This window comes from Oryzias latipes, chromosome 2 (assembly GCF_053564925.1).
Source record: "Oryzias latipes strain Hd-rR chromosome 2, Olatipes_Hd-rR_3.1".
In the NCBI taxonomy this organism is placed as follows: Eukaryota; Metazoa; Chordata; class Actinopteri; order Beloniformes; family Adrianichthyidae; genus Oryzias; species Oryzias latipes.
Genome location: NC_136238.1, coordinates 38,861,539 through 38,874,509, shown reverse-complemented (window position 1 = coordinate 38,874,509; position 12,971 = coordinate 38,861,539). Strand labels below are relative to the sequence as shown.

Sequence of the window (12,971 nt, the reverse complement as noted above, 5' to 3'; positions counted from 1 at the left end):
GTCCTGGCTCGTACCTGGGGTTGGGGGGGGGGGGGGGATGCCCGGAACTCCTGGGTGGTGGTGGGGTGCTCGTCTGGGGCTGTGGGCGTCCTTCTCCGGTGGGGCCCTGCGTTGGGCTCTCCCGGCGCGGCGGGGGGGCTGCTCTCCTGGTTGGGCTGGGGCGGCGCACTCTTTCCCTCCGTGCCTCCCTGCTCTCTGGCTCTGGGGGCCTCGCGGCGGTCCTGCTGGCCCTGGCCTGGGTGGCGGTCTTGGTCGCCCTGGGTGCGGTTGTTCCCTGCCTTTTCCCGTTTGGCGTTGGGGGGATTCCGGCTCCCGCTGCTGCTGCGGCGGGGGTCTTGGGGTGGGGATGGCTGGGCACTCTCCCTCCTTTTCACGTTCCACCATCCATTTTAGAAGAACATAAACACTCACCTGAGCACAGGTGTTAGCTCACCTTTGCACTAACAGTTTGCATGACTGAATGACTGAAATATTTCACACTAGTTGGTTTGAAGGCATAAGTATGCGTGTGAACACTATCTGTTTTGTGTACATGTCGACATGTGGACACTTTTGCAGCTAAGAGGTGTGTTGATAACATTTGAGTGTGTGTGTGGACAGGCTCCACCCTTATTATACTACATTTGAACCTTACCGTAACGATAAACAACCAGTAAACTTCTCTCTTTATGCTGGTCTTATGATGGTCTTATCCCCCCTCCCCTCCTACTATCACCTTCCTACCCCCTCCCCTCTCTCTAACATCCCTCCCTTTTCTTCCCTTCTTTCCTTTTCCGTCCGGTCCAACACCCAAGATTTTCAAACATGGTTGAAATTAATAAAGTTTGGCCTCAATTACAAAAGGGGTTTATTCAGACATACCTCTGGTTTGTATGAAGATTAATAACCCCTATTGTTAAAGTAAAATATGTCCAACACAAGAGGCCGTCAGCTCTCATCTGTCTGCCCAGCTGTTGGACAGGACAAGTTAAAAAATGAAAAAAAGAAAAAAAAAGAATAATGACTATGTAACTTTAAATAAAATAAATAAATAAGCAATCAAACATTCAAACAAGTATGGCTTGGCCCTGCTGTGAGGAAACCGTATTTGGGAATCTCTTCATACCAGGAGCCAGCCCGGCCATGGGTGCATCGCCACAGCTCCCACCCAGACTGGGACAACACTGGGGTCCACTTCACAGCCATGAAGCAGCAAAGTAAGACTCCAGCTGCCCCAGCAAGGGCGACAACTGCAGCAACAACCACCGACCAAGCCGGCAAGCCCTGGAAGAAAAGATCCCCACAAGAAACACTGGGGCTATAATAAGATACTAAAATTAAAGACATAATGAATGAATGAAGTGATTCCAAGATTCATTCTGACTCACAGATGAACCAGAGTTAGACTCAACTGGATTATTGAGTCTCATTTAGACCAGAAGGAAAAAAGAACTTAATGTTTGATTTTGTTGATGAGATACTAAGGAAAACTTCTATGTAAAATTTCAATGGAGATTTTATATATTTTGTAGTTAATTACAGTGGTGGACAAAATTGTTGGTACCCCTCAGTTAAAGAAAGAAAGTCCACAATGCTGACTGAAATGACTTAAGTCATTCAAAAGAAACAACACATTAAAATTTTTTGAAAATTAAATAATCAAAATCAGCAATTACTTTTGAGTTGTTGATTAACATCCCTACCAGTATTTAAATCTCTTTTAACCCTTGTGCTATCCTAGGCATTTTGACATCTAGACCCACTAGACAGTGCTCTGAACCTTTTTTCTTCAATGATTTGTGATCTTCACTGGTGTCCATGGATTACATGAAATCTTTCCACCTTTATCCACCTTTGTCATTTAGGGAGAACATGTCAATGTAAGGGTGGGGTCATCTAGGATAGCACAAGGGTTAAAGGAGACAATTTGTGTTTAAAAGGGTTAAAAACCCACCTCTATAGGCATGCTTTAAAGGATTTTACTGGTTCTTAAATTTAAACTTGTGATTTTATTTATTTTAGTGATTTGATTGATTTCAACCGCTACCCCTGTTTTGTGTGTGTCCTTGGTTTTATTTTTTTCGTACTGTATACTGTTTTTAATCCTGTTTTGTCTTCTGTTATTTGTACAACGCATTGTAATCTAGATTTTGAAAAGTGCTATAGAAATACAGTTTATTATTATTAATTAATAATAATAGATACTTTATTTATCCCACAATGGCGAATTTTTTCCCATCCCCTGGGGGAAAAGGTGAGCTACAGACTCGCCGCGCTTGACAGCTGGCTGGAGAGAGCGGATATCGACCCACCAACCCTTGGTGGGTCTGCTCTACCCCCTGAGCTAAACTGCCACCCTCTGTAAATAACAGAGAATGATGACATCATCCCTGACATTTTAAGGCTGTTTGGGATTTGGGGCAAAAGTTACTGTTTGGGTTTCTCTCCAACAATCAAATCTCATCTAAACACTGTCTGTGGAAAAAGATTAATCAGCAGATCTTTGTTCACTAGAAACTGCTTCTTACTGTGAGTCTGGAGGTTCTGGTTCAGTTCTGAAGTCTGGAGGATCATATTTGGACCAGTCACTCTTCATGGAGCCACAGCTGGAGGCTGCAGACAGAACTCTCTGTGTGACCTGTTGACCTCTACAAACACAAAACCATCAGTTCAGGATCTGTCACTTGATCTATCACTGTTATATGACCCCAGCTGGATCCAGGTCCAGTTTGGTTCCTATAAAGAAGGAAGGTGCTGGTCTGAGTGCTGAGCTCTGATATGCCCCTTTAACTCTGACAAACACTTACTGTTCCAGCCCTGAACTGATGTCTTTTGAGGCAGGAAGAGAAGCTGTTGACTTTTTAGTCATGAAGAAAGCACGGTTGGGTTCAGATCCACAGTCAGTTTGAAATTTTTGTTGGACCCTGATGGAAAAAAACGTTTTTTTAAATAATTTTTCTGTTCTGGAGGTTGATCAGATTATCTTCCATGTTAAACTCTTGAACTCAGATCATGAACAGACTAATCTTCAGTGAGACAGTCTGGTAAAACGCCCCCTTCTGACCACCGTGTGACACTACATGCAGACATTTTCACGGTAGGAAAAAATCTCCAATCGATCAATTATTGTCCATCCGTTACATCCATAACATGTATTTTACAAACACTTACTGTTCCACTCCTGAACGACTTTTTATTAATCTATTTAAACAATCTTTTAATTTGTCACTCCATTTAGACACCCAGCTGGATCCAGATCCAGGTCCAGGTTGGATCCTGTGAAGAATGAAGGTTGCTGGTGTGAGTCCTGAGCTCTGACATGGAGAAGATCATGGACAGTTGGAGATGTTCATCTCACCTCTGAGCTTTGCTCTGGTTGTCATGGTTACCATCTCTACTTTTAGAGGGAGGGGCTCCCTCCTGTGGTTTCTCCCACTGATCCATGCTGCTGGATTCACTAGACCCCATCAGCTCACACACACCTTCCACCTTCACCTGCAGAGGAAACCCTCCTCATCATCATCAGCTCTGATCCTCCTTCACCAACAGATCAGCTGCTCCTCCACTGATTGGCTCTTCTCTTGTGTTTCCTCTCAGGTTCAGGTGAATGCAGTCAGACAGCAGTGGGAGGCAGAGGAAGCTGCCATCAGCTGCTGCACTTCTGCTCTCCCTCCACCAGGTGGAGACATGGAGCTGCAGCAGCAACACTTCCATTCAGTCACTTTGATAAAGAAACAAACTTCCTGTTTCTACACTTCAGGAAACATGAAGCATCAAGAAAAACAGACAGAAACCAAAGAATGAGGATAAAAGAAAGAAAGACATAAATTCCTCTGACTCAGATGCAGAAACGAGCAAAGAGCTGCAGGCTCTGGATTCAGTGATTTGATGAAGAAAGCTCTGGATCACTGATGAAGCTGTAGAGATCTGGGGGGTATTCCAGAAAGCAGCTTATGCTAGCTCCCACGGTAAGTTTGAGGCTAAGGAAGTTGATAACCTCAGCTTTCGGTTCCAGAAATGGAGGTATGTTTCAGGGTATGTCAAGTTGCCATGGCAACTCATGCTCTGAACATAGCCTGGTCTGGAACAGGTTCAGTTGAAGGTTAGTTTGTTTTCAGAGAGGTGAAGCAGCATGGCGTGTCTATTTGAGGATGATTTAGTGGATGAAGAAGCTCAGATAATACTTTTTCCACCATGAGAGGGCGATAAGACCACATGTGGATGTTGGAAAGATAAACTTTTTTACTTTGATCTAACTTAATTATTTGCTTCAGTTAAGATAAATCATTTTTTTGTTTAGTCACTTTAAAATAACATGTAGTTTTCAGACAGTTATTTTACTTTTATTCAAATTAATTCAATTAAGTAGATGTAGCTTTGGTGCTGCTGTTAGATCGGCACCGCAAGGGATTGTGGGATACCATTCCAGACTTTCCAGTCCGTCCAGACTTTGTCAGTCTGGACGGACTTGGGTTTAAGTGTGGGTTTTTGACCAATTGTGTTTAGTTGTTTAGCTGTTTTAGTATGTATTTTCTAGTTATTTGATCATGTTAGGGAGAGGATGATATTATATGAGATATTATAATGAGATTATATAGCACCGCTACTGCCTAGTGGTGTCAAAGTCGTAGAAATGGTTAAGTGATTTCATGTTGCGAATTCTTGTTATGGCCCGCAGTAGCATCACTGATGAAAGGACCATATTGCTTTCGCAGTTGGAACTATTTCGGCGCCTTTCAGCGAAAATATGACCCCCGCCGCATGCTCGAAAAGTCACCAAAATGTGCACACACTTGGGATAAATCGCAAATGAATTTTCCACAAAGTCAACGTCACCCCCCCGAAGACGATGACATCACGGCGAGCAATCCCGTCAAAAAAATGTGAATGGGGGTTTCTGATTATTTTATTATTATTATTTTTTTCTTCTTGAAATGATTCAATAAGTTTGGATTGATAACATTGACTATCACTGCTGATGCTCTTTCTGAGTCTTTGATGCTGGATTTTGTATGCTTATGCTTTGTTCAATAAAGTTGTAAAAAAAAAAAATGTGAATGGGGGTGAAATTTTTTTACTTCAAAATACTGTTATGAATGCAAAACACGTGTTGGGGGTTTGAAATCATTATGGGATGGCCACATGACTTGGTGGCCATTTTGTGGCGAACTCTGAGAATTGGCAATTTTTGTGTTTTTCCACGATATGGGAAAACAACACTTTTGTGTGAGCGATTTTCACATAATTGCACACATTTGCTGCCAGCTCCAGTCTACAAACACCACAGAAGTGTTGTTGACCTTTAACCTTAGGAAAAGGCCGCCAGCTTGCATTGTTTTTAAAAGCCCCTCTAGCACCACACATAAACAAAAACTCATCTTTGAGATGTTTTGCGATTGTCTTGTAACTTCTCAAGCATTCATAGCAAGGTGCTGTGGACAGAATGTTGGAATTAGAAGTTGTAGATTTTGAACGGCGTGCGCATGGCAATTTCGCTGTTGCCATCTTAGCTAGCTCACACATTTTTTTATTGGATTGTTGTGAAGAGGAAATATGCGATTCCCTGGCCCACGCTGAACAAAACAATGTTACACACAACAAGATCGACAAAGGAATGTGGCCGTGGTAAGCAAGAAACTGTCACAAAAAATGTGCTGACTCAGCAAAAGCGAAAAAATTCAGATTTTCTAATTGACTAATGAAACCAGTTTTGACTAATGAAGCCATTAGCCAAAATCTGCAATCTCGCCATTTTTGCGTTTTTACACAATATGAAAAAATGAACTTTTTTTCTCTGGATTTTCACAAAATTTCACACACATGTTGCTAGCACAAGTCCACAACTAGCACTTACGTCGAGTTACATCGATCTTTGATCTCGAGAGAAGGCCGCCATCTTGAATCTTCACAAAAAAGCACCTTAAGCACCAGATACAAATGAAAACTTGACGTTGGAATTTTCATCAATCGTCTCGTAACTTTTCGGGCATCAACGGAAAGCTACTCTGGAAAAAATGTTGCAATTAGACGTTGTAGATTTTGAACAGCGTGCGCATGGCAAACTAGCAAAAGTGGTGCACTGTTATAACTTTTATTTTTTTTCAATGGAATACTGTGAAATTTGAATGCAGGCATCCAGGGCTGGAAATAAACATAATGAAAAGTGTGGGCGTGGTTAGCGAAAAACCACTGTTGCTAAGGACAACAATAAGTTGACTTTTTCCGATTCATCTGAAACTGGTGTCGATCTGTTTGTCATCTCGAGGCGACCAAAATATAAAGTGGTCGCTATGGAGATAAAATCTACAGAAATGGTGCCATTTTGAAAAAAAAGTGTTTTTTTTAATCAACTCATGACATATAGCTCTCACCAATGGAGCAATGTGATTTTCTGACTTAGATGATGCTGATCACTTAGCTAGCACTTTTAGCTATAGTAGCATTACTGGCATATTTAGCATAATTAGCATCATGAACAATGTGTTTTTCTGAGTCAGTGGATGATGCTGATCACTCTGCTAGCACTATTAGCCCCATTAGCATAGCTAGCATATCTATATAGCTAGATAGATAGATAGATAGATAGATAGATAGATAGATAGATAGATAGATAGATAGATAGATAGATAGATAGATAGATAGATAGATAGATAGATAGATAGATAGATAGATAGATAGATAGATAGATAGATAGATAGATAGATAGATAGATAGATAGATAGATAGATAGATAGATAGATAGATAGATAGATAGATAGATAGATAGATAGATAGATAGATAGATAGATAGATAGATAGATAGATAGATAGATAGATAGATAGATAGATAGATAGATAGATTTTATTCCAAACTCATGGTCCAATCAGTAAATAGTTTATAGTTAAAAAAAATTTAAAAAAGGATAAGAATAAATACCAATGACAATGACAAATAAAAAGACAGTCCCTCCAGTGTTTCCATAAATTTGGCTGGAAGCGTATGGCACTAAATCTAATGTTACTCATAGCCAAGATGAGAGTATTCAGACGGAGTCAGAGATTTTAATGTCGGCGTATGAAGATTATAAGACCATCAAAGAAGTAATACGGCTGCATCATCAGCAAAATAAAGAGTTTCTGCAGCATTTAATCTGCAGATAAACTTGGACATGAGTAAGCGCATGAAAGCCCAGAGAGTGTTAATTCTGAGAGAAACGAAAAGCTCACTAGCACTAGTCCTCCTTGGCTTTATTTAAAAGCACTCTTAGAGCATTATTGTACGCCACCTGCAGCCTTCTCATACTGGCACTTATATAGATCGCCCAAAGATGAGCTGTATACAGAGGAGTACAAAATGTTTTAAATAATGTCACCTTGACTCCTTCTGTACACATACCAAACTTTCGAGAAAGAGTTTTGGCATGGCCATACACCACACAACACTGCCTGTAGATATCTGCGTCATCTGACAAGTATTCTGAAATGACATGCCCAAGATACTTGATCTTATTAGTACACAAGCACAGCATTTGATAGGTAAAAATCAGGACATTCTTGGTTTTTGTCTTCTTTTGTCTGAGAAATCATGATCAGAAAGCAGTTAACAGTTAAGCAATTGTTGAAGACCAGCAGTACTTGGATTCAACACAACTAGATCGTCAAATGGTTGATAATGAGATCTCCAGCCACACAACCAGTGTAACAGGCGTTAAGATTAAGAGACAATTCATCCAAATATAAATTAAACAGACAGAATGCCCCCTTGTCTCACCCCATTGGTGGATTTAAAAGGTTCTGACACCTGGTTTCCCCATTTAACCTGCATTGTTTGTTGAGCATACTAATACGCCAGAATACGCACCACACATTTGGGTACACCTCTTTTCGTCAGTTTCATAAATAATTTTCTATGATTTACCCTGTCAAATGCTTTAGAGGCATCTAAAAAACACAGAAAAACAGAGGAATTTAGACTCCTATTATTGTAGATCATTTCTTTAAGAGCATACATATATACACATGTCAGTACCAAGCTTTTCTATAAACCCAAATTGATTCTGAGTCGTTTTCACAAACTCTGTAATCATGGCCAGCAAAGAGTTTAGATAGAATACTAGCCAGAGCTATCAGTCTGTAATTTTCAGTGCAACCAATCTTTCCAGTTTTTTTTTTTTTAAACTGGTACTAACATTTCAGCTATCTAAGGCCGCATTTACACTGCACGGTTTAAGTGACCCAATTTCCGATCTTTTCCTCTCATGTGGCACAGATCGGAGATGGCCGGTGAGCGTGTAAACAGGACAAAAGCACATGGATTCCGATTTTCTCAAATCAGATACAGGCCTTTCCATATGTTGAAATAAATCGGAAACGAATCGGATACGTGCATTTGCGTGTGCCATGTAAGCAGACAAATCAGATATTCCCCAGTCAGTGTATGTACGTCAAATCACCTTTTAAAGGTGATTTGATTCAAACTACAGAACAGATGATGAAAAAGTGATGTTTGTGGAAGAACCAATCAGAGACGAGCTCCCAGCTCTGTTCCATCAGAATCATGTCAGAAGTTCAGAAATGAAGGAGATCTCAGTACTGAGAGGATTGGAAACATGCAGTTGTTCAGCACTGAGGACCTGAGAGCCTCACAACCTTCTTAAGCAGAGATCAAAGCACTGAGGAGCTTCCACAGCCTCTCACAACATTTGAATGTCATTTTAATTTCATTTGAATGTCTTCTGAATCTGAGCTGAGAGGAAGGGTGGAACAGAGTCACTAACTGTTTGGAAGAACAAGGATCCAGCAGAACTCAAAGTTTGTCCTTCAGCAGCTCTGACAGCTGCATTGTGGTCTCTTTGTGTGTTTGTGTTGTTTCTGTAAGAAAGGTGACCTGCAGTGACCTTTAGCTGCTGGTTTTTGGAAGAACTCTCTTCTTTTTGAACAGAAGAACAAGTTAAAGACAAACTTCAGTCTGAGCTCTTCCTCTGCTGCTCTTCTTCCTCACAGAGGAGAACACACAGACACGTCACGGCCTTCATCATGAGTGGAGAAGACAACAGAAAACACAAAGACTCACCGGGAAGAAGAAGAACGTTGGAGCCACCGTCTCGTCCTGCTCTGTCCTCCTCTGTCACGGAGGAAAACTCTCAACTTCATCATTTCCTGATTCAGGAACACTTGAGCAGAGCTCCGCCCCCTTATGTGTGAGTTTGTGGTAGTCTCCACCCAGAAACCTGAAAGAGTCTCTGTTGTACAGGAAATAAAAAGATTTTTTACATTACATGGTTTGTGTGTTTTTGTTTCTATTTGTGTGTAAGTGTGGTGTGCATCAATCAATTGTTGGTAAATAGATTTATCAGTTTGTACTTGTGACTCTAAAGGCTCCTGGCAGCATCTCTGAGTCTGGATCCAAGCTTCAACAGCAAAGCTTTTCCTCTGATCCATTTGTCTGAAATACTGTGATGGTCCAGCAGCTCCACTTCTTTCTGGACAATTATTGTCCAACAACTTCCACTGCTCTTGGGGGGTATTCCAGGAAGCATGTTTAAACTACCCTGACTTTAAGCCTGAACTCTGGCTGAAATCCGCCTGAACTTGCTTACTCTGGGTTTGTCGGTTCCAAAAGACCGGATATGAGTTAGCGTAATTACGCTCGACTTGGTAACCCTGGGTTAACGCACGTGCATGTCAAGTACATAAAGACATTCTCAATGGATCGCCGATTTCTGGAGTCACCATGGAAACGCGTGGAGAGAAAAAAAAGCGCGACACTTGAGACGAAAGTGAGACGAAGTCTGAGATTTTAATGACGGCGTATAAAGATTATAAGTCCATCAAAAAAGTAACACGGCTGCATTATCAAAAAAAAGAGTTTCTGCTTGGAGAAAACTAATATATATATTATTTAGTTATATATATATATATATATATATATATATATGTAACTTCAAACTTAAATACATTTCTTCTACTAGTAATAAATAATTTAGTTTAATTTCTTACGTCTATAAAACTCAATAATTGTTTATACAACTCAAATTTACGTATTTATCTAACTAAATGTCACATTACTCCATTAATCTTTTTTCCATCTTAATTACTTATATTTCTTGAACTCTCATATGTCTTACTTTGAGCCGGCAGATATGCTCATTTTTTTATCAATAAAAAGAACGGGGGAAAAATGCACGGAGTGCAAACACTAATTAAAGAATTTTGCGTCACTGTTATTACTATTACTAATGGTGGGGGTGCTATATAAACTCATCATCCTCTCCTTTACTCTCACTCATGTTGCAGAGACGTAAGCATAGTAGGACAAAATAACTCGGCAAAACACGGTGAAACACAGTAAAACAGATATACAACTAAACACCCTGAAACATACCTCGATTTCTGGAACCGAAAGCTGGAACGTTTGCTGTATGCTGCTTCATGGTCTTATCCCCCCTCCCCTCCTATTATCACCCTCCTACCCCCCCTCTCTCTAACCTCCCTCTCTCTTCTTCCCCTCTTTCCTTTTCCGTCCGGTCCAACACCAAAGATTTTCAAACATGGTTGAAATTAATAAAGTTTGGCCTCAATTACAAAAGGGATTTATGCAGACATACCTCTGGTTCGTCAGAAGATTCATAGCCCCTGTTGTAAAAGTAAAATATGTCCAACACAAGAGGCCTTCAGCTCTCATCTGCCTGCCCAGCTGTTGGACAGGACAAGTTAAAAAAAAAAAAAATTAATCCAGTCACGCCACTTCCAGTGTCTGTTGTTTAGGGTTTCAGCGTTTGGGTCTGCATACGCTACCACCAAGCATGACAATGTGGTTAAAACTGGTTTTTATCATCTCAGAAATCTGACTAGGGTCCGCCCACTTCTCTCTTTTGCTAATATGGAGATGCTAATGCATGCTTTTATCATGAGTGAAATTGATTACTGTAACGCCCTGCTTGCTGGTCTCCCAAAAACCAACATTAGAGAACCTTCAGCTTCTCTAAAATTCTGCTGCATGAGTTCTCACCAAGACCAGGAGGCGAGCTCACATCACCCAAATTTTGAAATCCCTGCATTGGCTCCCCATATGCTTCGGGGTTGATTTTAAGATACTTTTAACAGTTTTTAAATGTCTTAACGGTCTTGCGCCTTCTTATTTATCCAATCTTTTAGTAAAGTACGAACCCTCTGGGACTCTGAGATCCTCTGGCACTGGTCTGTTAACCATTCCGACTGTAAAAACCAAAACATAAGAAGATGCATCTTTTCAGCACTATGGCCTCCGTTTATGGAAGAGTCTGCCATAGGACATGAGAGCCGCAGAGAGCATTAATGCTTTAAGAAAAGGCTAAAGACCCTTTTAACTAATTTTTTACTACCACTATTTTTATTCATTTTATCTTGTTTTATGAACTTACACTATATTTGAATGTGTTATTTTAATTTTAATTTACCTTTTATCTGTGTTTTGTTTATTGCTTTTTTCAATGTTTACTTTTTCATTCTCATTTTTAATTTTATTTTTATGTCCGGTGCTTCCACAGTTGGGTCCTCTCCCTCTGGGTTGGCTGCTGTTCAGCTGCTGCAGCTTGGGATGGGAACCTGCATCAACGAATTAGCTATGCAGGAGCGGTCTCCGCCTGTGATGCTGCATTTGGCTGGTTATGCGGCTAATCAGAGAGGGAGGCTCCAATTATTAGCGTATCCAACATCTTGTTTTCGTGCTCAGCCTATTTCTTATTTGTCATTTGTCATCGTCTTCCCCCATTAGTTAGGGGGGGGTGGGAGATGTGAAAGAAGTGGGGGGCTGTGTTTAGGTATGGGGAGGGGGGCCCTTTTTTTAAATTTATTTTTGTGCTTGTTTATTTTAATTTTCATGCTGGTCTTTATATTATTTTTGTTTTTGTTTTAATGTAAAGCACTTTGTGTTATACTTTTATATGAAAAGTGCTTTATAAATAAAGTTTGATTGATTGATCTCAACAATCTAGTCCATAAATCTAGTTAAAGGCATCAAAACTACAGAGGCAGTCGGTAAGATTCGATCATAAAGCGGGGCATAGTTATTATGATCCACTGTGCGTTAAGCGCAAATGTTTGTTTAGTCTATCATTGAATGTAATTTATACGAGCACTGCTATTTATGAAATATATTTATTGTTGTATTTTCAATGCATTCCTGCAATTATGATGTTAACTTTTTAACAAATTAATTGTGTACAGTGAATTAATCATGGAGTCATGAATTTAACTGTTGTATATTTATTGTGGTAAATTGATAAAATTTTATGTCTTTTTTAGGTTGTTCACCATACATACATACATACAAAACCAGCATTAATTCAATTAAGTAGGTGTAACTTTGGTGCTGCTGTTAGATCGGCACTGCAAGGAATTGTGGGATATCATTCCCTTTGCCTGTCTGGGTGGATATGGGTTTAAGTTTGGGTTTTTGACCAAATGTGTTTAGTTGTTTAGCTGTTTTACTGCGTATTGTTTAGTTATTTGTACTGTTATATTTAATTATTTCTGCACCATGAGTGAGAGGGAGGAAGAGGATGATGAGTTTATTTAGCCCCCCTGCTGTGTAGTGATGTAATGATAAATTCAGATATATGGTATATGGCTACATGCCAAAAGTCTCCTTTTCATTAATTTTGTTATGAAAATAAGTATATATGCAGGCTCAAATTTAGACATAAGAGTTCAAGAAGTACAATAAATTAAGATGGAAAAACATTTAATTGAATTGGAGGAATATTACATTTAGTAAGATAAATATGTAAATTTGAATAGTAAAAAAAATTGAGTTGGATAGACGTAAGAAATTAGGTTGAATTCAATTAAGTCAATTACTTGTTACCAATTGAATTGGGAGCCAGTTTAGCTCATGCTGTGTTATGGCACTTTCCGTCCATGGAACAGGGTTCAACTCCGGGCTACTCCCTAATTCCTTCTCTACCTCTGTGCCAGTCACAAGCCCAGCTAAATTGAGAGGGTTGCATCAGGAAGGGCATCCGGCATAAAAA

The 12,971-nt window shown here is 40.0% G+C and overlaps 1 protein-coding gene across 1 annotated transcript in view; it reads right to left on the bottom strand.

The window, feature by feature from the left end:
• LOC110016105 (NACHT, LRR and PYD domains-containing protein 3-like) overlaps window positions 1-3,704 on the bottom strand; it is a 35,581-nt gene extending 31,877 nt beyond the window's left edge. Inside the window, exons 1-4 of the mRNA XM_023961995.2 lie at window positions 3,338-3,704; window positions 3,151-3,255; window positions 2,787-2,903; window positions 2,508-2,627 (exon numbers count right to left, since the gene is read on the bottom strand). Coding sequence (XP_023817763.2) covers window positions 2,508-2,627; window positions 2,787-2,903; window positions 3,151-3,255; window positions 3,338-3,447 — 452 coding nt within the window. The 5' untranslated portion in view covers window positions 3,448-3,704. The remainder of the gene's footprint in view (window positions 1-2,507; window positions 2,628-2,786; window positions 2,904-3,150; window positions 3,256-3,337) is intronic.
• Between the last annotated feature and the right edge of the window lie 9,267 nt (window positions 3,705-12,971).